Raw genomic sequence first — 22,754 nt, forward strand, 5'->3', positions numbered from 1 at the left:
TCGTGAATCGGCATGACAAATCCTCAAATGTTCTAAGTCATTTGGGATAAAGGTTTTCTTTTTCAATTTGCATTTATGTGTCAGGTCAACAAACAAAGATGATAAGAGCAAAGTTTAGAGGCAATCATGAGATAATAACACGCTTATTTCTGTTAAACCCTTTATTGTCATTTTACGGAAGAGTATAAGGGCCACTGAAAAGAAAATTAATCAAGGTCCAATGTATATATTTGTAATGTTTTTGTTCTGAAAAATAAAGTCAGAATTCTGAGATTAAAGTTAGAACTCTGAGATTAAAGTCAGAATTCTGACTTTTTTCTTAGACTAATAATAAAATATACTGGACCTTAGTTTTTTTTTAGTGGATTAAAGTCAGAATTCTGAGAAAAAGTCAGAATTCTGAAAAAAAAGTCAGAATTCTGAGATTAAAGTCAGAGCTCTGAGATTAAATTCAGAATTCTGACTTTTTTCTTAGACTAATAATAAAATATACTGGACTTTAGTTTTTTTTCCAGTGGATTAAAATCAGAATTCTGAGAAAAAAGTCAGAATTCTGAAAAAAAAAGTCTGAATTCTGAGATTAAATTCATTAATTCAATTCTGACTTTATTTCTCAGAACAAAAACAATAAAAAATAAATATTGGACCTTAATTTGTTTTTTTTTCAGTAGCCCTAATCCTCTTCCGTATCATTTCATATAGTCTTTATTGTTGTAGATTTGTAGAACCTTTGTTCAGGTTTTGTGGAGACATCCACTCCAGTCCAGGAGATGGCGGTAATGCGCCGGACACATATTCCGAACCAAACAACGAGTACGCTTGAGCATGCGCAGTACAAATTTAGGGTTGCTTGAACGCAACGTTGTCGAACCGGTGAGTGTTATTTGATAAAGAGGTTACAACTTTCAGTCGTTTTAACTGCTGTTGTGTCGGGAATTTAACACATTAATTTCAAATAGTCTGTCTTTGCTAAGTTTAACTTGTTTCATTTCTAAGATCTGTATATCCTTTCTAACCGAGAACACTGTTAGCCTAGCTTTAGCATAGTTGCAATGTCTTCAACATCTTGTTTTATTAAACAAAAAAGTGCAGCTAGTTCATTCTGATTCTGTAAAATGCGCCCAAAGAAAGCATTTGTATTGTTGCAAACTTTCGTTGTCACTTAAGTGGATTTCCATAGCTAAGAAATGGTTTAAACCGATGTGCTGCTACATTATTACCCAGCTTCCAAGTAGATAATCTCCCCTCAAACTGCCATCCTCTCAAAGAAGTAGCAGATTGAAACCTTAAAACTTATTCAAAATGGGCTTACACAAGTTTAGAATATGTAGAGTGACACTTAGACGGTAGTACATATATGAAAAGACACTAAATCAAAACAACAAAAAATGCTTTAAGATGCACTTACTTCATTTACTCTCAGTTAAGCAAGTATGCACATATAACTTAAGCTTGAAATCATTTCTAAGTATTATTTGAGCACTGAAGTGAATTATTAACACAGCACATACAGAGTTTAGAGGGAGTTTTAAGTTTTACTAGTCTATTAGAAGTGCAACACTGCAGTCGTCATAAAATGTACAAATAAAAATGTTTGCCATTGTCAATGATGTGTGCTCTATACTCCTCTGAAAATAACAACTTTGTTTATCTTTCCAGTGCTAACTCAGCACAAACATTTGGATTCCTGTGTGATTGAGCCCTATCAGTCGCCAAAATGGATTTCCAGCATCGGGCTGGAGGGAAGACCGGGAGCGGTGGAGTGGCATCTGCCTCTGAGAGTAACCGTGATAGACGAGAGCGGTTACGTCAGCTGGCCCTGGAGACTATTGACATCAACAAAGACCCCTACTTTATGAAGAATCATTTAGGGTCATATGAGTGCAAACTTTGCTTGACTCTGCACAACAATGAGGTGAGGAGGCCCAGGTTGAAACACTATAGGACTATGTAATCTGAACTTAATGTTAGTTGATGATATTTGGGTGTGTTGGTAAAAGAAAAAAATGTAATCGCTCTCTATTTTTTTTTTACAGGGCAGCTACTTGGCTCACACACAAGGAAAAAAACATCAGACCAATTTGTAAGTCCACATCTTGTCTATCCACCCAAACAAAGAACACATACAGTCAAGGTTCTGTCAAGTTGAAGCTATGTGCTGAGTTTAGAGCTACGGCTCCATCAAAACACTCATTGAGTGTTGTATTTATTTGTATTTATATCGTATTAATTACTTCATCTATTAGTATTATTTGATACTCTTAATTATTGTGTATAGGAGCAACTTTAATGACTGAATTTCCCCCGGGATAAATAAAGTATTTCTGATTCCGATTCTAATTCTGAGGTTAGCTGTTCTTCAGCTATTTATAAAACATCCTGGGAAATTATCAGTGATTATTTAGTGTTTACTGATTCATTTTACTTCACATTCCCATATCTCAAGAAGCTATCTGTTGCTATTTTGGACCATTAAGTGTGTCCTGTTTTTCACAAACAATGTATTTTACTTGTATCAGGGCGCGGAGAGCAGCCAAGGAGGCCAAAGAAGCTCCTGCTCAGCCAGCTCCAGCAAAAGTGAAAGTTGAGGTCAAGAAGTTTGTCAAAATCGGTCGTCCAGGATACAAAGGTAAGCTGGCTTAGTGATTGTGGACCTGTGCAGTTGTTATTATGTTCTGCTAATAGTGCTATTAATGTATCTGAACATATGATCCATGTCTCCTTTTTATAGTAACCAAACAGAGGGACCCAGAGACTGGACAGCAGTCTCTACTTTTCCAGGTTAGTGAGAATCATGGGGAAATTTGATGTTTTGATGAGGGTGTTGTTGTTTTGGCACAATAGTAAACAAATTGAAAGTTTTGGTTTTGCTGACCAAATGAAGATTTTAGTCAGCAAAGCATTCATAGGTAAACATTACTTTCAGTCATAGAGGTGAGACTATCAAATAACTATCTAAACAGTGTTGTTTTTAATCTGTTCATCAGATTGACTACCCAGAGATTGCTGAAGGAATTGGACCCAGGCATCGTTTTATGTCTGCTTATGAACAGCGTATTGAGCCTCCTGATCGTCGCTGGCAGTATCTGCTCCTGGCTGCTGAACCATATGAGACTATTGCTTTTAAGGTACGTGGGAGGTGTGCCTCTCCTGTGCTTTTCTGACACTTTTGTTTTGGTTGTGAGATAAAATTTTAACATGAAACTTTTTTTTGCTCCTTTAGGTCCCCAGTAGAGAAATCGATAAAGCAGAAAATCGTTTCTGGACCCACTGGAATAGAGAGACCAAACAGGTACTGATGAGTTGATTACCACAGAGCCTGCTTGAGTTTTTATTTTGGAAGAAGTGAAAAATGTTTTAATCCTTTTCATGTTATTATCTCTCCTTAGTTTTTCCTGCAATTCCACTTCAAAATGGAGAAAGCCATCACCCAGTCCAGCGGCCCAGTCCCTCCTGCAGGGGTGAAGCGCCCCCCTCCTCTCATGAGTGGAGTTGGACCTCGCCCACCAAATGACTCTATGCCTCCTCCACCACCAGAAGGGATGTCGGTACCTCCTCTTCCACCTGGTGCACCAGGTGCCCCTCATATGCCCCCACAGATGCCCATGCCACCTATGCCAATGAGACCACCTCCTCCTGATGGCCTCTCAATGTCTAACTGATCCCTCACCAATGAACCCCCCCCCTCATGTTGTACATTTACTCTTCCCTGTGTGTCTACAACAGTCCTCCCCCTGGTGATGTTGCAGGTACACATAGTTTGGTTATTCCTAAAAACTATGTTTGAAGCCTACAGTCAGTGGCTTATTTCACATTTGTTTAGTTCATGTGTGTGGGGTAAAGCTCAACTTTTGTGATGCTGTTTTTGTAATAAAATGTTTTTATTAAAACGAGCAAATTGTTTGAGACTCTAAATCTGTATTTTTCAAAAACATCACATACTCTTTGATTTATTGATGCATCTCTTTATCAACAAAGCAACAGATGTTTATGATCAAGTAGGTTATGCCAGAAAGAAGAACTGGATTCTCAGAAGCAGCTCTTAGATGATACAGCAGGAGCTTAATGGTTTACTTGATAACTGCCTAGTGTTGATCTTTAGTTTACCAAGTTCAGTGCTTTCTCTTAACATACAGTTCCGAGAACTAAGAGGATTTTGTGTTGTAGCTGTGGAATCTTCAACACCCAAGTAATCAAATGATTACACTGGGGAGCACACAAAAGCAATTAAACAATATCCTGTATGTCTTGATTGGAAACTCAAATCTTTTCCAAAAGCCAATCTGTCAGGCAAAAAATCAATAAGGTGAAGCAAATTGAAAGTAAATTTTAAACTGGAAGGATATTGTACGCTATTCTTAAGCAGGCGGTGTTATAAGCAGGAGAATCTATGTTAAATTTGACCAAATTTGTGAATGTTATTTAATTAATTCAGTGGTCAAATATTAAGAAAAGAAGTGACTCAGTCAGTGTTGTACACAGAAGGAAGAATGAACTCATCCTTTTTGAGTTTTCTTCTTGTCTTTCTTTGTAGGCTTCTTGGGCACTGCTTCCTCTTCTTCCTCTACATCTTCATCATCTGCTTCTTCATCAGGTTCGTCTGTTTTATCTCTTTCCTTCTTTTCTTTGGTTTCTTCATCTCCGGTCTTCTTTGCTCTCCTGACCTTTAATTTCCCCTCTCTTTGCTTCATGAGTTTTTTGTCTGGTAGTGGCTTGTTTCTGAGACCCTTTGCAGATCGAGTTTTTGACTTTACATTTTTAACTTCTCCACTGTCAGCGTCATCTTCCTCCTCCTCCTCCTCATCTTCGTCATCAAGGTCTGGCAGCCACGAGAACATGACTTCCCATAGTGTTGTCTCAGGCTAGAAGAGGATGAACACATGAAGTTATTGACTGTAGGACAGAGTGAGAAATCAGATTAAACGGTGGGTCTTTTCACCTCTGGAGGTTGTCCTCTGTGCCGTAATGCACCTGGCCGTCTCACTGCCAATACAGTTTCCTCTTCCTCCTCTGCTGTCCCCTGACCCCTCATAGTTTCTGTTTGGTTGAAGGAGACCACTCAGCAACAGCAGGTATTTAACTTTGTAGCTTTGATCCTACTTTTTTTCTTTTATACTCACCATGAAGCTTCTGAAAGCCTGAGGTGAGCACCAGGATGGTGATGGCCACAAACAGACAGCGGTTGAGGGTGACATTTTGCCATGGTGTGTCAATTTGGCTCAGGTTTTGGATGGATACAGCTTTAGGCAAGGTTGCTGAAGAAAAACACAAAGAAGAAAAGGGGAAGCTTTTAATGTAATTGAGCGTTGCAAAGAAATCATGAAAGGCGGACATAGAGGGATACAGAAATGACTCACTTGTTATGGGTATGCTGGGTTCTCTTGGTAAAGTCTTGGGTTCTGCTTTTGGTTGCTGTGGAACCATTTCCTGTTAAGATAAGCATTTAGCTTAAAATAAAATGAACTAGTGCATCACGGTTAAAAAACCCTTAAAGCATTTATTAAAAGTGTCTTTTTCTGACCAACCTCTCTTACTTTCCTTGTAGAGAACATTTCTGAAACAGACAGATGGAGATTTACTGAAAGGTGATACTATAACCATAATCAACAAATACATGCTCTAACACGGCCTCAATCTGGAATTTAATCATCAACATAAATTTAATATACACTATATCAAATTATAATGATGTGTTAAATTAATCAAAATAATAGAGTCTACAGACAAATTAACAACTGAAAGGATGGATATAGAGCTTCATGCTTGAGGCCTCATGGTATGACAAGAGCTGCCAAAGCACAGTTACATTTGAGACAGCTTGAATGAACAGCATTAGCTAAAAAAACATGATAATAACAAGTTTATTTAATGGGACTAGATTGCTTTTGTACATGAATGAAACAAAATGATATATAACCAAAGGAGATGGTGGCAGTTAGCCCCATAACAAACGCATAATGCTAACTAATGCTTGTCTCATTCACAAATGTAGTTTGTCTTTTTAGCTAATATTCTCTACTGAGCATTTCATGCACATTGACCTACAGCTAAGGCTAAGGGGAGGTTCTTTGACATTTAGCTAATTGTGGGAATCTCTGTGTTGTCATAATGATGTCCTGTTCAAGTTTGTTGAAGGTGTTCAAGGTTTGCAAACAAGAAAGACAGAATGCAAGAAAATCTGTATCATCAAACCTTTTCAAATTGATCAACAACTGAAAAGATAATGGACGGTTGAAGTAAAGAGTGGTATCAGACCATGTTTCAAGTTTAATCAATGTATTTGATGAATAATTTGCAAATGTTTGACAAAGGTAATGACAATTTCCAACCACTTCCCTGCAAGAATTACTGTTTGACAGTACATTTCTTTTTAATGTCAGTTTTAGCTAGCTAACAATAACATCAGCTAGCTAACATGGTGGTAACATTGGACAGGAACTGATGCCAAACCTGTCCTCAAATATGTTTTTACCCTCAAATATTGACTCTTGAATTTCACTTTTAATGATCTCTTCTTCGCTGATTAATCTGGAAGCACTGAAGGATAATTATTTTTCACCACAGGAGTCAAGCAAATAGAGGATCAAATATTCAAATAGTGGCTGAATTCAAATTTTTTATTCCATAGGGAAAAAAGTCTTGAGACCACAATAGTAAGTGGGAAATGCCCACAGGGGACCATAAAAAACATTTTACAGTTAACTTTAAGAGTGGACCAAATTGCAGTCAATATGATATACTCTCTCAAACAGCCTTTTTTCATGGTCCATTGAATCTGGGGGACTATTTATTTAGCTACTTAAAAAATCTGAAATTTATTGAAAACAACACTTAAATTATTCATTAGTGTCAACTTGTTTGTGTCTTCAGTTGGTAGCTAGGTAGTAAGCAGGATGATGGATGTTGAGTGGGTCCTTATGTGAAATAGAAATAGAATCCCTCCTCTTCGAAGCCTTATTTCGCCCTTTCGGCTTTCTATTCTATTGGGAATACCCTGACCCGCTCACGTTACATTGTCCCTTTCTTTTTATCTAAAGATAGCAAAGCTTGTTTCTTCATGGAATCAGAATAGTTTCCTGTCAATCTAGAAAACAGTAGGCTGGTCACTGTGATAGGCCATGCCACGTCATGTCATGTCATGTCATGTCATGTTGCCACAGGCCACTCTAATGATGATTGTTGAGCTTATTTCTATGGGGTTTTGGGGGGGGGGGGGGGTTGCAGCTCTGGGTATATGGAGTACATGTGGTTAAGTTGAAATCTTGAGGAAGCAACTGAAAGTAACTTAAGTTCTGTCTCACAAGGTGGATTTTGTGTGTTTGAAGAGATTGAGTCTGATTACACCCACCATCCAGTCAGCACGACTGAGCTGCATTATCACTGTGCTGCCTTTGACCAGGAGTCATATTTCAGCTCCCTGTGCTGCTGCTCCCAGGTATTTATAGAGTCGTACAATATATGTACAATGGATAAAGGCTTTTATGTGCAGCCATTACAGATTCTGTGTGTGCGTGCCTGTGTTAGTGTGTTTAGCCACCTGGTCTGCGGATCTGTCGAACAGGCTTCTGTGGAGGAGGATCTGCTCTTGGTGGCCATAACTCCTCCTCAAATGTCTCATAGCTCTCTTCCATCCCTTCCCTGAGAGGAAGAGAGGGAATAAGATGAACTCAAAACTAAGATTTTTTTGACTCAGCAGAATAAGAAATGTGCATATTACACAACGCTTTGCACATGAACACGGCTGTATTTAGAGGTTTGTGTATGCCTAAAGATTGTTGTTAATTTTAGAAAGGCTTTGCTTGCCAGCTGTTACATGAACATGATTGAGTGGTTCAAAATGTCATTACATTTGTTCTTATCGGTAGTCCTCACTTTGTGCTGTTGAAAGAAGTTATCCATTGTCTCATTTTATTTATTTTGGCAGCGCAAAAGAGACACAAGTAAAAGGTTGGCTTGTCTGGTCTGTTAATAAGACTGAAACAATTTCCTGACCTTCACATTAACAGATGAATGCTGTGAGGCCTTTATGTCTTACATGACATTTCTACACAGACACTGAGCTAATGTCCTAGCAGCCCTATAAATAGACAAAGCAATAGCGCTAGAAGGACAGATGGAAACACTGCATACAAATGAAAGAAAAGAAAAGAGCTGGTGTTACCATTAAACCTGTAATTTCACCTCAGGTTAACCTCTCCAATGATGACTCTTAAACCTTGACCCCAGCTGAAAGAAGGACCTACCTGCCTCGACATTTGGGGTCCCCTGGGCAGAGTCGGAGGAGCCTTTGTCACACAGCCTGTTGTTCCTCCGCAGAGATGACAGCAGTCACACTCTGAACTGTGTGACAGCTGAGCACAGGTGCCAGAGAAAGAAAAAACAAAAACTGTCAGTCAGTCAGAGACGTTCACTGAGGCAGGACGGACATTAACATGCACAACACAGCTGTCAACTCCCAAGAGAGAACTGAGAGGAGGAGAAGAAAGTGATAGAGTAGTTTTAGCCAAGTTGGAAAACTCTTTATTTAGAATCTGAGAATTGAAAGGGTATTAATCACAGATATTTTGGGCAATTACACAACAACCCAATGGATAAAAACTTAAAGAAGTTGTCTATTTGTTTGGAAACAGAAGAAAAAGAGAGAGAATCATACGTTTGATGTGCTATTCATGATGATTTGCCAATTTTGTTTGAACAGACTAGTAAATTAGTACTCAACACAAAATCTCTTTTGTGTTTCACCAGCAGAGAGCGCCACTGTCCTTTTCAGGCAGCTCTGCTCTACAAATGAAATCTGTCAAACTAACCTTCATGCAGATTACCAGCAAGGCTGACATTTCCCCTTTATGAGCTGACCATCAAACACACCCTCTATATCAACCATGACACACATATGATAATTTTCTCAGTCTTTTCTTTCATTAAACTATATCTTTATGTTGCCTTTGCAGCGTCTTCCTTCAGCTATCTTGACACCTGAATGAGACTAATGAATTTTCTCATACTGTGCTGTGAAGCTGTCAGGAAAATTCACCTGTTACCACATACAGAGGCCGCTAACAAGCAGCAGTGTAAACAGATGTAAAGATGATGGAGTTTTATCAGGGTGAGGTGGTTGCAGGCCACCTTTATGTAGGAGGGAGAGGAAGTGTTAGTAAACAGATTTGTGGTGATGTTGGTGACTCACACCTTTGTTGGGACTTGGCCCAGCTGAATCAAACATCTCTGTACCTATCAGTGATCACTTTACAAAGCTCTGTTACCTTCTCCGTGGCTCAAAGACGAGGTTCTCAAATGGTAGCCAGAGTCTAATACCTTTGAAATAGTATTACAAGAAAGTGCTGTAATCATTTAATTCTGTGATATGATATTTTAAACCAACTGAATTGTTGGTGTAGACAGAAATGAGGTTATCTGTATCTAAGTACAATTTTTGCTACAACTTCCTTATTCTTAATGGATAAAGATCAAATACATATCAACCTTACAACAAACATACAAAATTACAATATTACAATCATATCAACAACTTTACCAAATACTCTTAATATGTAATCTAACAGCATCTGTTGGGGTTGAGTTTCAATTTTCCATAAGAAAAAAGTTGTTTCCCTAATTTTTACCAATACAATAATAATTTTAATAATAATACTTTATTTATATAGCACTTTTCAATACAAGTAACAAAGTGCTTTACAGTGGGCAATAAAAATAAGAAGTGCAAAGCAAAATTAAGTGATTAAAAAATAAAAATAAATAAATAAATAAATAAAAACCCTACAAACATATAAAACAGATCCTTAAAATCAGAGCTAAAATAAAATAAAATTACACAATAAAAATGACAAAACATCGATCCAATTCTTTTCATTTGGTAATACACATGACAACACAAGATACCTAGTCATCATGCATTTCAGCCCAGCATATTCCTCCTAACATTCAGCTTTGCATCAGGGTCCTGCTGACACTGTCAAGATTCTAGTTTGCATAACCAACTGTTCACTACACAATATCCTTTACCTGTTACCCAGCTGTGTTAAATACTAGATTCTGATTGGTTTAAAATTCCAAAACTAGGACAATAGCCTAAAGGGCTACTAGGCCCCAAGGATCTCTGAAAGGGTGAAGTGAAGTCTTTAGTTAGTAGAAAGGTAGTCAGCAGGGGATCTATATTCAATGATTGGTTATGCAGATTGGAACTCCTTACATGGACAGGAAACAACATTTTACTCTGTCTTATATTATCTGGGAACATATCTGTTCATTGACTCTTTAGATTCAATTCCTTGTTTGTTTTGTTTTCTTTTGTATTTGTTTTTTGTTTCTATTTGCTTATTTATTTTAACATTTTATTTTTATCTATGTATTTACTTTATTTAATTTCTATTAGTATTGTCATTGTAATTTTTATTACTATTATGTTATGCTGTCAATTTTCTATGTTTGTATTGGATGTACTGTACTGTAGCAGTTATGGGTGGGGGTGCTGTGCACAGTTTTGTGTATTGTAATTTTCTTTGTTTAAACTTAATAAAAAGTTGTAAAAAAAAAAAAAGAACTCCTTACATAATCTTAACATTATAGTGGCATCATGTGTGTATTTAGCGTTATTCTTGCTCACAAAAAGCTTGACTGCTGCATTAATTGACATGAAGCACAGTCTTGACCCACTGATTCATCAGTGCTTATGTCCTGAAGACCCGTCTGCACCACTAGTTACAGTTCGTCATCTGTGGCAAAAAGTTCAATTTGATTCCAGTACATTTATTCTTCCAAATTAAGTCTTCAGTTATCACACTGAGCCTGCAGAGTCAATGCTGATATGTAAACTAACTCCTTCAATCTTATTCTCAGCACATATTGAGGTAAAAAAAAAAAAAAAAGTGAAACTCGGCCAAGTTTGAACCAAAGACTTGAAGAATATTTCAAGGGCGGCGGAGGCCTCCTGTGGACAGATTGTAACCGGTAAGGTGGGCAAACATTGCCTGCGGGCATGTGCGTTCCAAATTAAGGCTCTGGAGAGACCTGCAGAGCTTTCTGCCCCCTTTTTGTCCTTACATAATGGGAACTGTGCTCAGAGGACACAATGACCATCTAGCACCCAGTGGGTGCTGCTCTTTGCCTTCCTTACTGAGAAGAATGCTGGAGTGTGAAACAACATATACCATGGAATCTATATGAAGAACACAGGTTTGAATTAATAAGACTTTCATTACTTTTCTGTTTAGATTAAAAGCCATTGTTAAATAGAAGTTACATTACTCAAACAAAGTAAGTGGAGGGGTGTAGCAAAATAAAGGAAGAGGGAGAAGGAAGAAGGGGACAAAGCACAAGCAATACTAAGTAATTTATTCAACAAACTAAGGGAAACACCAGTTTATCATGAACACAAACAAGCTTCCTTATCAAACAATCGAAAAAGAAGCTAATCAATGTTTCCATTTCTCAAATTATTAAACCAAACTACAGACAACAAATACAAAGAACGCCTAAAGTTTAAGAAAAAACACCCCCTACAAGAAGTAAGCACTTGTGCAACAAGGTAACAGCTGTGTTTTTTTTTTTTATAAAAGTATAGTGGAAAGATGTTGTGTCCTTAGCTGTAGACCCGAGACTTGAGTCAGACATAAGTTCTCAGTAGGCCTTAAATATAGATGTTGTTCCAGTTGTTTCAAAAACACTCTCCTTCTACACCTTCCAACTTCAGTATTTGGGGAGCTGTAACTAACTATTAAAAATCTTTCCCGAATTTTCTGTCCAACAGTCTCAGGCACTACATACAATAATTTCGTACAAGGCTGTTAGCCAAGTTGAGCTTGCTTCCTGCATTCTTCACGCAACCATGTCTGTCTTTTTTCATGTTGGTGTAAAACTTTGAAAACTTCAGAGGAAAATATGTACACTGTCTTATTCCTTACGGTGCAATGTATCTCTACAGACCTCTCTTTTATCATTCCTTTGAGTTTTGTTCTTACTTGAGTCATTCTTTTATTGTGCTCTATTGAAGAAATGTGTTTTCACAGTCAGTACTCATAGACAAAACCATCAAAACAAGGTACAAGAGCATTACAACAAAATAAGTCTGGTGCTGTGAGTTAGGACTATTGACAGTGGTTAAAACCGAGGCATGAAACTCCTCTAAAAGCTTGAATTCTACAGATTTGTTTCCTTTAACTTTGGTCAGGAGGGAGGTCAGTGGTTCTTTGGGAAAGGGGTGACAGAAGTCGTGCACTATGGCCAGTGCTCTGTAAATTGTGGCAATGTAATTGAGAGTTAGCAGGCTGGCAGTGGAGGGGCTGAGTAAGAAATGTTATTGATTCTGTTGGTGGTGTTGAGCAGAGCAGGAGGCAGACTCTGATATTACTTTAGTACATTAAGGGGCACAGTTTTACCAAAGGAGATGCCGGTTTAGTGGTCGCAAAAAAGTGTTGTTGTTTGGGGAAGAAAGGGATGATGTATAGCAAACTGGTAGTTATGCAAATTAAAATCCTGATATGGTGAGCAGGACTCTGACATGAAGCAGAGGTCACCCTGACAGGATTTTTAGTTTCATAAAAACCTGTTCAATATACATTTCCCCAATTATTACCTGGCTTGATTAAAAGTTGTTTTTATTAATTTAGAAATAGTTAATTTATACAACTAACAAAATAAAGTCCCTTTGACTACACTGTTGGTAATGCTTCCATTGGGATAGAGTCAGGTTCCACTTTGCGGGTCAAATTCATGTGAACCTTTCAATTCACAGTCAAGTTCATTATTAGCCTGCTTATTTGTTATAATTCAAGCTAAGCTGAACATTTCAGGACCCCCAGGTTTGGCCTAGGGGTAAAGTCGCTCATCCTGTGTACAGAGACTATAGTCCTCAAGCAGGCAGCTTGGGTTCAATTCAAACCTGCAACCCCTTTCCCGCGTGTTACTCCCACTCCCTCTCCTGGTTTCCTGCTCTATCCACTGTCTCATCTTCTTCAAATAAAGGCACAAAGGCCCAACAATGTAACTGAAAATAAATAAATAAACTGAACGTTTCCATTTAGGGTAACGTTAAGCAAGGTGAATGAATATTTATGTTGACATTTCTGCAGTTTACACATCTTTAAACATTAATGAAGCAAATGTCCCATATTTTTTAAACACTGTTGCCATTATCCATAATGCTCATGGTTTAGGTTACTTGGTAGTAATCTGCAACTTAAAGATGCACTCTCCAGCTTTCCAGAGATCCTCAGGCTGCTTATCATTATATTCTGATGCTTATACTAGCCTGAGATGGAAACTAACATTTGTCCCACATTTTTTTTTACCAATTTAGAATGGTAACATAAACACCTGTTTTTACCACAGTGTGAGCAGGCAGAGGTGAATTGGGCCAGAACTCCTTTACAGATTGCTTTGATCTGACATGCGGTGTCCCTTTTATTATTGAGAATTAGTTGCCATTGTCAGGGGGCTTTGACTAATCAGAATCAAGCATTTAACACAGCTGGGTAATAATCAGACATACTCATGTGACAATTGATAGCAGCAACTTTATTAACACATACTGAAATTTTTAATCACCATAGGCAGGACTTGCTAGTTAAAGGTGACATATCATGCAAAATTGACTTTTTAATGGTTCTTTACCTGAAATATGTTTCCCTGGCATGTCTACAAACCCCCCGAGAATGAAAAAAATCCATTCTGCCCGTTTTGATTTCTACACCTTTCTGTAAATGTGTGTGAAACGAGCCGTTTCAGACATCGTGTTTTTGTTACGTAACAACAATATCCGGTCTGTCACGGAGTCAGAGCTCGGAGCTTGTTCAGCCCATAGACTGTATAAAATAATACTGAATCCCTCCCCCGTTTTTCATTACCTGCACAAATGTGTGCTAACAAGGAGCTTAGGAGGGAGGCATGCTAGTTGTAGGCTGTCTTAATAAACACAAAGGTCGGTTTTACTCCCCACGTCTGCAGATTTGAAGATCTAGTGGATGATTTTTATTTGTCATGGATAAGTGCTAGCGCTAATTAGCATAGCCACATAGCTACATGTTCATAGCTGTAGCTGTAGCTGTAGCTGTGTACCAAGACACACGTCGACATACTGACAAATATAACAACAAGAAACACTAAATCTGTGACCAATCCTTCATAAAAGGTCCTGCTGCCTTTCTGGCAGAGGTCGGTTTTACTCCCCACGTCTGCAGATTTGAAGATCTAGTGGATGATTTTTATTTATCATGGATAAGTGCTAGCGCTAGTTAGCATAGCCACATAGCTACATGTTCGTAGCTGTGTACCAAGACACACGTCTACATACTGATAAATAAAACAACAAGAAACACTAAATCTATGACCAATCGTTCAGAAAGGTCCTGCTACAGGCGTCTCTCCGTCAGGATCAGATTCAGAAGGTTGAAGTAACGCGATCTATGAGCAGCCGTGTATATTCAGCCAACATGTAAACATTAGATCAACGTGCTGGAGAGCCGAGGCACATCCACTTCCGGAGGGGGCGTGGTCAGAGGGAAAACAGAGTGTTCTGAGGATGACTGAAGAAAAGGACTTTTCAGGCATGCCAAAATCTGATTTGAAAGTGTTTTTTTGAGCATAAACTTTAAAGACATGTTTTGGGGACCTCTTAGACCAATATATATTGATGAAAAAAGCGTGATATGTCACCTTTAAGTTAGACCCTGACTTTTTTTTGAATAAATACGTCTGAAAATACTAATATACAGTATAAAGCCCATAATTCACTGCCAAACTTACTGATAGGTTGGGCAAAAAGAAAACATGACTTGAGGGAACAGGAAAGTGACAACTTGGACCCTTAAAATCTTTGTATTTTTGTTAACAACTGGCTTTAAAAAACATTTTTAGTAACAGAGCATTAATCTGACATTCTAACGCTGTAATAATGATATAATATTTCTCTCATTTCTGATCTGCTGCCAAAACATTGTATACTAATGGCCGTCTGTGCTATAAAAACAAATGCTTTGGCCCTTTTCTTGTGTCAGTTTTGACAGACCATTTGTCACAGATATGGCTTTGACAGGAAAAGTACACCCACACTTCAGCTATTTATTATACATGTCCTCTACCTGTATGACTTAGAAAAAGAGCAGTTACTACAAGTGGTATTTGTTCAACCAGCTCTGAAGAATTGCTCAGCTGGTTGGAGGAGGGCTGGTTGGAGGAGGGCTGATAGATAGGTTCTTTCTCAAGTAAACTGCTCGTATATTTCATCCAAGGACAAATAAATAAATAAATGGACATAAGGCCTCTTAATATCATGTTAGGACGACTGCTGAGCACTTCCAGCTGTTTGGGAAGTGACATATAGACGTACTTCATTGTTCATAATGAAGACTGTAATAAAACAATCACCACCAGAGCTCAGAATCTGTATGATTTTATTTCTCACTTATTATCTTTAAACATATCTAAATTTTTGAATAAACCTATATAAGTCACAGGGTGGCAATAATGGCGGCCTATGAGTGAAATTACTTTTCAAATTTTCAAAAGATAACAATGTTGACAAGATAAAGTCAACATATCTTATTATGCAGAGCTCCTTTTTTAAAAACAGCTCTGGATGTTCCACAGTTTATTCTGATGAACTCAGTGCCAAAACTGAAACAGGATTATTGTATCACGATCAAGCACATTGGAAGTTATTTGAAAAAGAACTTGGCTGGCATGGTTAATGAATGTACTCTCGTCGAGATGAAGATGAGGCCGCCAGGCTGCCAAGCAGAGGTAGGAAATTATTTAACCCCTTTGGATTTTTGCTGAATCCAAAGGTTGTTTTTTTTGCTGCAGTCTCCAGAATTTTTCTCTGTAATGTAAGAATGTTTAGGTTCAGCTCTTACTTTTCATTGACAAAACTGTTCTTTACATCCCTAATTTGGATTATTTACAAGAGGGAAACCCATAATTAAAATTAATATGATAAAAAATGTCAGAAAGTATTTGCATTTTAGTGTTTCTGCAAGATGTTTAGTATGATAGTAGAGATGGTTAAGCCTATGTGCCTTTTCTTTGTATGATTAAGAGGCTTAATATTCTGTGCACATGTTCATTGACGTATTTTGCATACCATGTTCAAATGCTGACATGATATCTAATTTGCTGAGCCAGCAATATACCTAACCTCAGAGACTTTATACTGTAGGCATACATGAAGTGGGTAATAAATATACATTTGTTTCTTCTGTAAAAATGTCTTACAATAATTACAATCTGTTAAGCAGTCTTATTGCTTTATTTTGATTTAATGATCACAACTGAAAGACCTAAAGGACCATTATTATGGATGGACAAAAGAAGCAGCTGCCATGTTGTGGGACAGAGTTAGCAGGCCTCATTTATCAGACTGCCCCACAGGACAATCTGCCCGCCTTCCAGAGCAGATATCTGCCTGTGTGTTAACCATCCTCCCTCTCAGATGTGCTGGCGTCACTGTGTGTCTCGTGTGTTTCTCTGTATCTCTTCAGGCTGCTCGCTCAGGCTTTGATCTTTCAGAGACCACAACATGTCCCTGACCGGATCATGAGTGCGAGTCCTGCTGAGGGCTCTGCTGCAACCATGCCCTCGGGCAGATAAATGTTCAACTGTCCAAACAGTGTGATAATGTGTCCCTCATTTTCCCGTCGAGGGAAGTGAAACGTCCAGAGAGATGCAGCTGGAATATTCTGGGGCTTGCTGGTGGATGAAGCTCGCACAGGGAATGGCATGATCAGAAGATTCAGAAAAACATTTTACCAATGCTCAGGCCCACATGTTTCCCCCCTTGATCTTTTTTCTCTAAATATCTCCCAGCCTTGTTTCATCATTACGGGACAAGCGGATAGAAGAGATCAGGAGGAGATGAGAGAAGCAAAGAAGAGCGAGGAGTAATTGGTTAGAGATATTGGATTTCTCAAAAGGCAAGGAAAATCCATTTGGTGGTGTTTGATCGTGAATATTAAGTTCTACTTTATCATCCCTGCTTCAGAGCCCCATGTGTTTTTATGTAAATGTTATGCCGTGACACTGATATCTTTTGTTTAAATCAGTCCATTGGCATTCCTTTCTTATCCTTAAACATTTCCCTACCAATCTTCACCTTTAAATATGTTCTTTCTGACCCATGACAGGTTCAGGGGTTGGCACTTGATACAGTCCAAAGTTGTTACCAAATGTTAAGACAATTTTGTTGGATGTGGCATGGTGCACTTACGTGTGTATATGTAGAGGTATAACTATAGGTAAATGTATGTGTGTATATAGTGCAAGATTGACTTTATTAATTTGTGCTGTTTTTCCAACCTGCCTGCCTGCCTGCCTGCCTGCCTGCCTGCCTGCCTGCCTGCCTGCCTGCCTGCCTGCCTGCCTGCCTGCCTGCCTGCCTGCCTGCCTGGCTACCTACCTACCTACCTACCTACCTACCTACCTACCTACCTCCCTACCTCCCTACCTCTCGGTTTGTTTGTCTCCATCCATTCCTCTCTCTCTCTCTGCCTCTTTCTCTCTTCTTGGCCTAACTGGTAAGGTGAATGTTGAGGCTGATCTGCAACAGCCCTGACAAATCTTCATTGGGAGAAATGTGCTGAAATTTCATAAACAAAAGCAATTGCCAAAACAAATGCAACGGTGAAAAACATGCTGCAAATGTACAAATGTGCAGCAAAAAGTCAAAACATCTTCATTAACTACAAACTCAGTGTAAATACACTAACACTGCAAATCCAGAACACACAAACACAGAAAACACATTCAAAGAGAAACACTGCACAGAGACATGCTCCAAACCCCAACGGGCGCTCAGTGAACTGTTTTTACCACAGATTCATTTTGATTTACTCCACAGGATTTATTGATTAAATGTGCAACTATCAGAGAATTGCTGCTGACTTGAGCCCCAACTTCAAGCAGTAACTTTTGCATAGCTAGCTGCCCATCAGTTACAATATCTCTGTGGATTTTTGTTCATGTTATACATTTTTGTTCGTCCAGAAGCTCTCAAATGATGTTTCCTCAGTCATCAGCCTCTGGTTGAACTGGAAGTAGTTACAGACTCACCATGGGGAGTGGATTGAGGAGAGAGGATGGCAATAAGAGGAGCAATAACCAGGGATACACATGAGCAGCCTTTTTGGTGGACTTATAACTGACATACATCCCTTCTTATTGAAAATCACTCACTAATTGGATGCTGTATATGAAATAGGAAAATGATTAGTCTGATATCATAGGTATAATAGACATAATTCTCTTCATGATCAGTTATTTATTTATAAGTTATTTTATTATAAATATAATTAAAGTATGACAGAGTAAGGGTTAGTCTATCAGAAACACTTTTTAGATTATCACCAGGTTTTATACTGGGTTTTAAGTGTTACATGATTTATTTTTTCCCTTAAACTTTAAACCTAATAAATCATTTCCAGAGGTCCAGGGACATCATAAGGCGACCCGGGAAGTGGGAGAGTCCAAGAAACAAGTGAAAGATGTAAGCGGGGGATGCATAGATGCAACTTAAGGGTAATGAGATCGATGTACCCTATCAGTCTGATAAATAAGTTCACTGCCTTGTCTCCTTCACTCTCTCCGGTCAATAATAAGATGTTATAAACTGCTCCACTGAGCGCCTCTGCAGGCCTGGAGCACTTTTGTTATAATGTCTAAATTTGCAGTGTTTCTCATTTGCATTTGTTTTCTGTGTTTGTTTATTAATGGATTTGAATGGTCTATGTGTATTCAGTGTGTTATTCAGATGTTTTGGCTTCTGAAGTATAGTATTTTTTCATCTTTAAAACTGAATCCAGCTTGAAAAAAAAACACGTTATGTTTGGCACCGTATAAATAAAAACTTGATTGATGTATATATTGATTTATTGATTCAACTGGGGAGGCCAATCTGTTTTAAGAGGAGGCCATGCCACCCCAGGCCAACCCACTGACACACCCCTGACTACAGATTCATGACTGAGTGATGGGCTTGTTTCAAAGAAATGAACCACTCCACGTTCACATTCAAACACCTGCGACTTGCTCAACCCTAACATGTGCAGTGTCCTCTCTCCTCTCTCCCCCTCTCTGTCTCTCACTGTGTCTGTGGGCCAGTTTATTGATAGGGTAATTTGCCCTGAGATTGTCCTGCTGTCTCCTGGGTGCTATGTGTATTAATTACCATCTATTCATCGGAGGCCGTTCAGCCTTTCAACGTGGTTCCAGCCCGCTGCTTCACAGCTTCTGTCACGGGCCCTAATGTTCGGGCAGAACTGTGTGTGCCGGTGGGAGCCAAGTAATGAAACCTCCTGCACCGAGGAAGAGTGATTTATTACTGCTGTGATGAGATGACCATGTTACAGGCATCTAGAGGAGCAGCAGCATACGTGAGAGCCTGGACATATAAAGTATTACAGTTTAATACTTTTCTATTGAGTGTTCTAAGAAACTTTTAGTCTTGCTTGAGGTCTCAGCCCTCCCCCTTTCCATTTCAATGCATGTTCTTGCAGGTTAGTTGTATGCACAGGTCTATAATCAATAACTCATTCCAGTGTCTTAAACTCATTAGGAATTTGTGAACCTGCAAATCAATTTCAGCATTATTTTGTACACAGCTCAGTCAAGAAGATGGAAACTGTAAAAAAGAGGAAGAAGGATTTTGTTTGCAATGACTGATAAATAATTAAACACATCAAATGATTTCATAAAAAATATATACAGATCTGATTATAAAAGCTATCACCTTCTCTGTTTACTTTCTGTCTCTCAGACATTCAGTAGAGATAAAACTGGTTTCGGTCTGATATCCAACAACATCACAGTTACATCGCCTTAACCAAATTTAAGCTCAGTTTTATCATCCTTCAAAAAGGCCTCTTTCTGGCTGTTAAAAGAAATGACTGCTGCATGACAGCACGCTAAACCCTCCTCTTACTCGCCCATCAACCTCTCTCTCTCTCTCTCTCTCTCTCTCTCTCTCTCTCTCTCTCTCTAATGAAGGAGCCTACAAGCACTTAACTTCCCTCTGTGAGTCGGAGCCATCAATTGCAGTGTTTAACCTGTGCATTAAGAAGATAATCTTCATGGCTTTATGGGCGTGATCATGTAAGTGTTACGTCTGACAGAAATATCCAGTTTAAGTGACACAATAAATGTATTACAGTGAAATATAGTTGTTGTTTTTTGTCTGTGCGTTTTGATTGAATTTTTCCCACAAACAAAGCAGAGATACAGCATAAATCAAACCAACACAATGAAAGCAAAGGGAACTAAATTAAACCACGTATAACAGAGGACTGCAAAAGGAGATAGAATTATGTTAAACACAAACAAATACTTTCCCCATGGTTTTTTTAGAGAGTTTCAGACGTCAGAAGAGAAATTATTAGAAAATAAATTTTAAGCATCTACAGTTTGTGTCAAGTGGGCAACATGCAACAAAAGATGAATATCATGCAGTTTAATTTAAATCTCTTCTTTTTTTTTTTTAATTTTGTCAAATTATAATCAAGCACTTCTACAGTGTATTGGAGTCACTAGAGAAATAAAAAGCGTTTTGTTCTTTATTATATTGGAACTATTACAAAAGTTGTCCTGAAAATAAAAATCTGCTCTGTTTCTCTGAAGTGGCGTGATAAAGGTACTTCAAAATCACATTGTGCCCTCTAATTTAGGCCATTTCAGGAGTCAAACATGCTTTGAGTACAACTGAAATGATAAAATACGATTTCAGTTTACTCATTGGTTTTCTTTCTTTTTTTCAACTTTTAAGTTTCTCCAACTCAAATGTATTAGTTACATTTTTTACATTTTTAATTCCTACATACTAGATGAAACTGAGTGCATGTCATGGTTTGGTTAGTTCAGTTTTTTCTTTGTGTATCATGCCTTGGTTCCTCCCCATGTTTATTCTGTATTAGTTATCCTTTATCTCCCTTGTGATTTTAGTGATCCATGTCTCTTGTTGTGTTTTCTGAGTCTAGTCTTGTGTTAACTGTTTTATTTTGTAGTTCTGAATCCCTGTGTCTCCAGTTTAGTTACTTTCTGCCCTTATGTGTTTCCCTCCGTTTGTGATTACCCTTATTAGTTTCACCTGTGTCCTGTGTTCCATTGATTACTATGTGCATTTAGTTCCTGTGTTTCCCCTGCCCCTTGTTGGGTCATTGTTCGTCTGCCCTGTACCGGTACAGCAGTTTGGCACTGTCTTTCCCCATTACTTGCCGCTTCGTGAAGCACACCCTTTGTGGTTTTTCAAGTGTGCGAAGACTTACGTGGTGACGTTGATGACATCATACGCAGCATCCTTCTGTACACTCAAAAGTTGTTATTTGGACATGGATATTAACTCAATCAAATTGATCCATATATAATTATAACAACATTAATCATTTGGATAACGCAATAATTAATTGTTGGTTGAACTAAATAGATGGTTTTGAGTGCTGTACAGTTAATGGCTATGAGTTAGAAGTACTGTTTAGGTTTACAGTGTAGTTTGTTGATTTTAAGCAGGTACATTAGGGTTTAGTAGTTTTTCAGATGTAAAGCCCAGTCTGATCTGCTGACCATTGCAGTGTTTATCCAGGATCAGATGAGCCGGTATAGCATGCTTCATGCATATAGGATAGTACATGTATTCAGGCTGACTACATTGCTTATGATAAAGTTGGGCTAAAAATATATATGTGAAAACACATTTTGAGATATTTAAAAAAGTACTTTGAATACTGAATTATTTTTTAAAGTAAGTACTTTAACTCAAGTAATAATTTGACAGAGCAACTTTCACATGTGTTGGAGTAATGTTTGACATGGAGGATGTATACTTTGACTTAAGAAATGAAGATGTGTACTTTTTCCACCACCGTTAATAAACCACTTTTGCATTAACAGAGAGTGACAAAAGTCTCAAGTTGATGTACTTGCGCAACACGTAACCCTTTAAGATGAAGATGTGTGCAATACGTGGTGTTGTCAGAGATAAATATGAGGTTTTATGAAAGAGATATAACGCCATAATTCATGCAAGCCATTCCTGATTAATATTCTCATCTGCTTCATCTTGTTATTGCAGTCATAACGTGTTTATCACAAATCCTCCCTTCTGGTTTTGTAACTAACATCTCCACCATTTTCCTTTTCTTTCCCTGAGATATTTTACCCTCCGCGCCCCTCAACGCCTCTTTCCCTCCGCTGTGTTTGTGTGTGAGCAGCTTTCAGCCGGCCCCTGGTTGTCAACTGATTGTAGATAATTACAGCTATTTGACTGCAGCTTTCACAGCCAGTGCTTTTCTGCAGGCACTTACAGAGGGAGAACATGCCAAGCAGAGGCCCTTAAACTGCCTCTGTGGAGAACTACACACATAATGGTTGAGTAAATATGAGAGAATATAAAGTAAGAATCTGGCAGAAGCAGTTTCACATACGCACAGTGAACTTACTGATGAATTTTATGAAAACCTTATCTGAAGCAAAAGTTTGCATTGATCTGTTGTTTGAAGAATGGAGAATAAATGTCAAAGCTGCACTGATATTATCATCCTGACTCTGCTTTGCTGTTTGGAAATCCAATCTTTTCTCAAGACTAATGTCAAGAAATATCTCTTGTCTTTTAGATTTAGTTAAAAATGTCTGCACAAACCAACTATCTCAATTATACAACAAAGGAGAAAATAACCTTGCATATTTTGGTTACATTTGAGCTGAACTCTGAGCTCTCCTTCAGCTTAGTTTTTGCAGAGACGGGCCCGCTCTCTCACATA

General features: G+C 38.3%; 2 protein-coding genes across 4 annotated transcripts in view; one reads left to right on the forward strand and one right to left on the reverse strand.

The window, feature by feature from the left end:
- Positions 1-762: 762 nt before the first annotated feature.
- sf3a2 (splicing factor 3a, subunit 2) lies at positions 763-3,893 on the forward strand. Its single transcript, XM_034702632.1, has 8 exons — positions 763-873; positions 1,660-1,915; positions 2,037-2,083; positions 2,520-2,629; positions 2,732-2,781; positions 2,988-3,128; positions 3,224-3,292; positions 3,390-3,893. Exons 2-8 carry the CDS (start codon positions 1,718-1,720, stop codon positions 3,660-3,662), a joined length of 888 nt encoding a protein of 295 aa, XP_034558523.1. The 5' UTR covers positions 763-873; positions 1,660-1,717; the 3' UTR covers positions 3,663-3,893.
- Positions 3,894-3,905: 12 nt separating this feature from the next.
- The window catches only part of LOC117826516 (junctional sarcoplasmic reticulum protein 1), a 119,443-nt gene continuing 100,594 nt past the window's right edge, over positions 3,906-22,754 (reverse strand). For 2 of the 3 annotated variants that reach the window (XM_034702630.1, XM_034702629.1), the window contains 7 exons: positions 8,248-8,351; positions 7,538-7,638; positions 5,526-5,554; positions 5,358-5,427; positions 5,121-5,255; positions 4,940-5,037; positions 3,906-4,862 (listed from right to left, as the gene is read on the reverse strand). In XM_034702630.1, the coding sequence (XP_034558521.1) occupies positions 4,497-4,862; positions 4,940-5,037; positions 5,121-5,255; positions 5,358-5,427; positions 5,526-5,554; positions 7,538-7,638; positions 8,248-8,351 (903 nt within the window). In that variant the 3' untranslated portion in view covers positions 3,906-4,496. Of the gene's footprint in view, positions 4,863-4,939; positions 5,038-5,120; positions 5,256-5,357; positions 5,428-5,525; positions 5,555-7,537; positions 7,639-8,243; positions 8,354-22,754 lie in introns of those variants that run through there. The other variant, XM_034702631.1, reaches the window with a different exon arrangement.

Source organism: Notolabrus celidotus, chromosome 15, assembly GCF_009762535.1.
Source record: "Notolabrus celidotus isolate fNotCel1 chromosome 15, fNotCel1.pri, whole genome shotgun sequence".
NCBI lineage: Eukaryota > Metazoa > Chordata > Actinopteri > Labriformes > Labridae > Notolabrus > Notolabrus celidotus.

Excerpts from the sequence above, each read along its gene's own strand:
- sf3a2 (XM_034702632.1), top strand. The coding sequence starts at position 1,718 with ATGGATTTCCAGCATCGGGCTGGAGGGAAGACCGGGAGCGGTGGAGTG. Across the intron at positions 2,084-2,519 it reads AAAAAACATCAGACCAATTT|GGCGCGGAGAGCAGCCAAGG; the intron begins GTAAGTCCACAT and ends TACTTGTATCAG. Across the intron at positions 3,293-3,389 it reads GGAATAGAGAGACCAAACAG|TTTTTCCTGCAATTCCACTT; the intron begins GTACTGATGAGT and ends ATCTCTCCTTAG.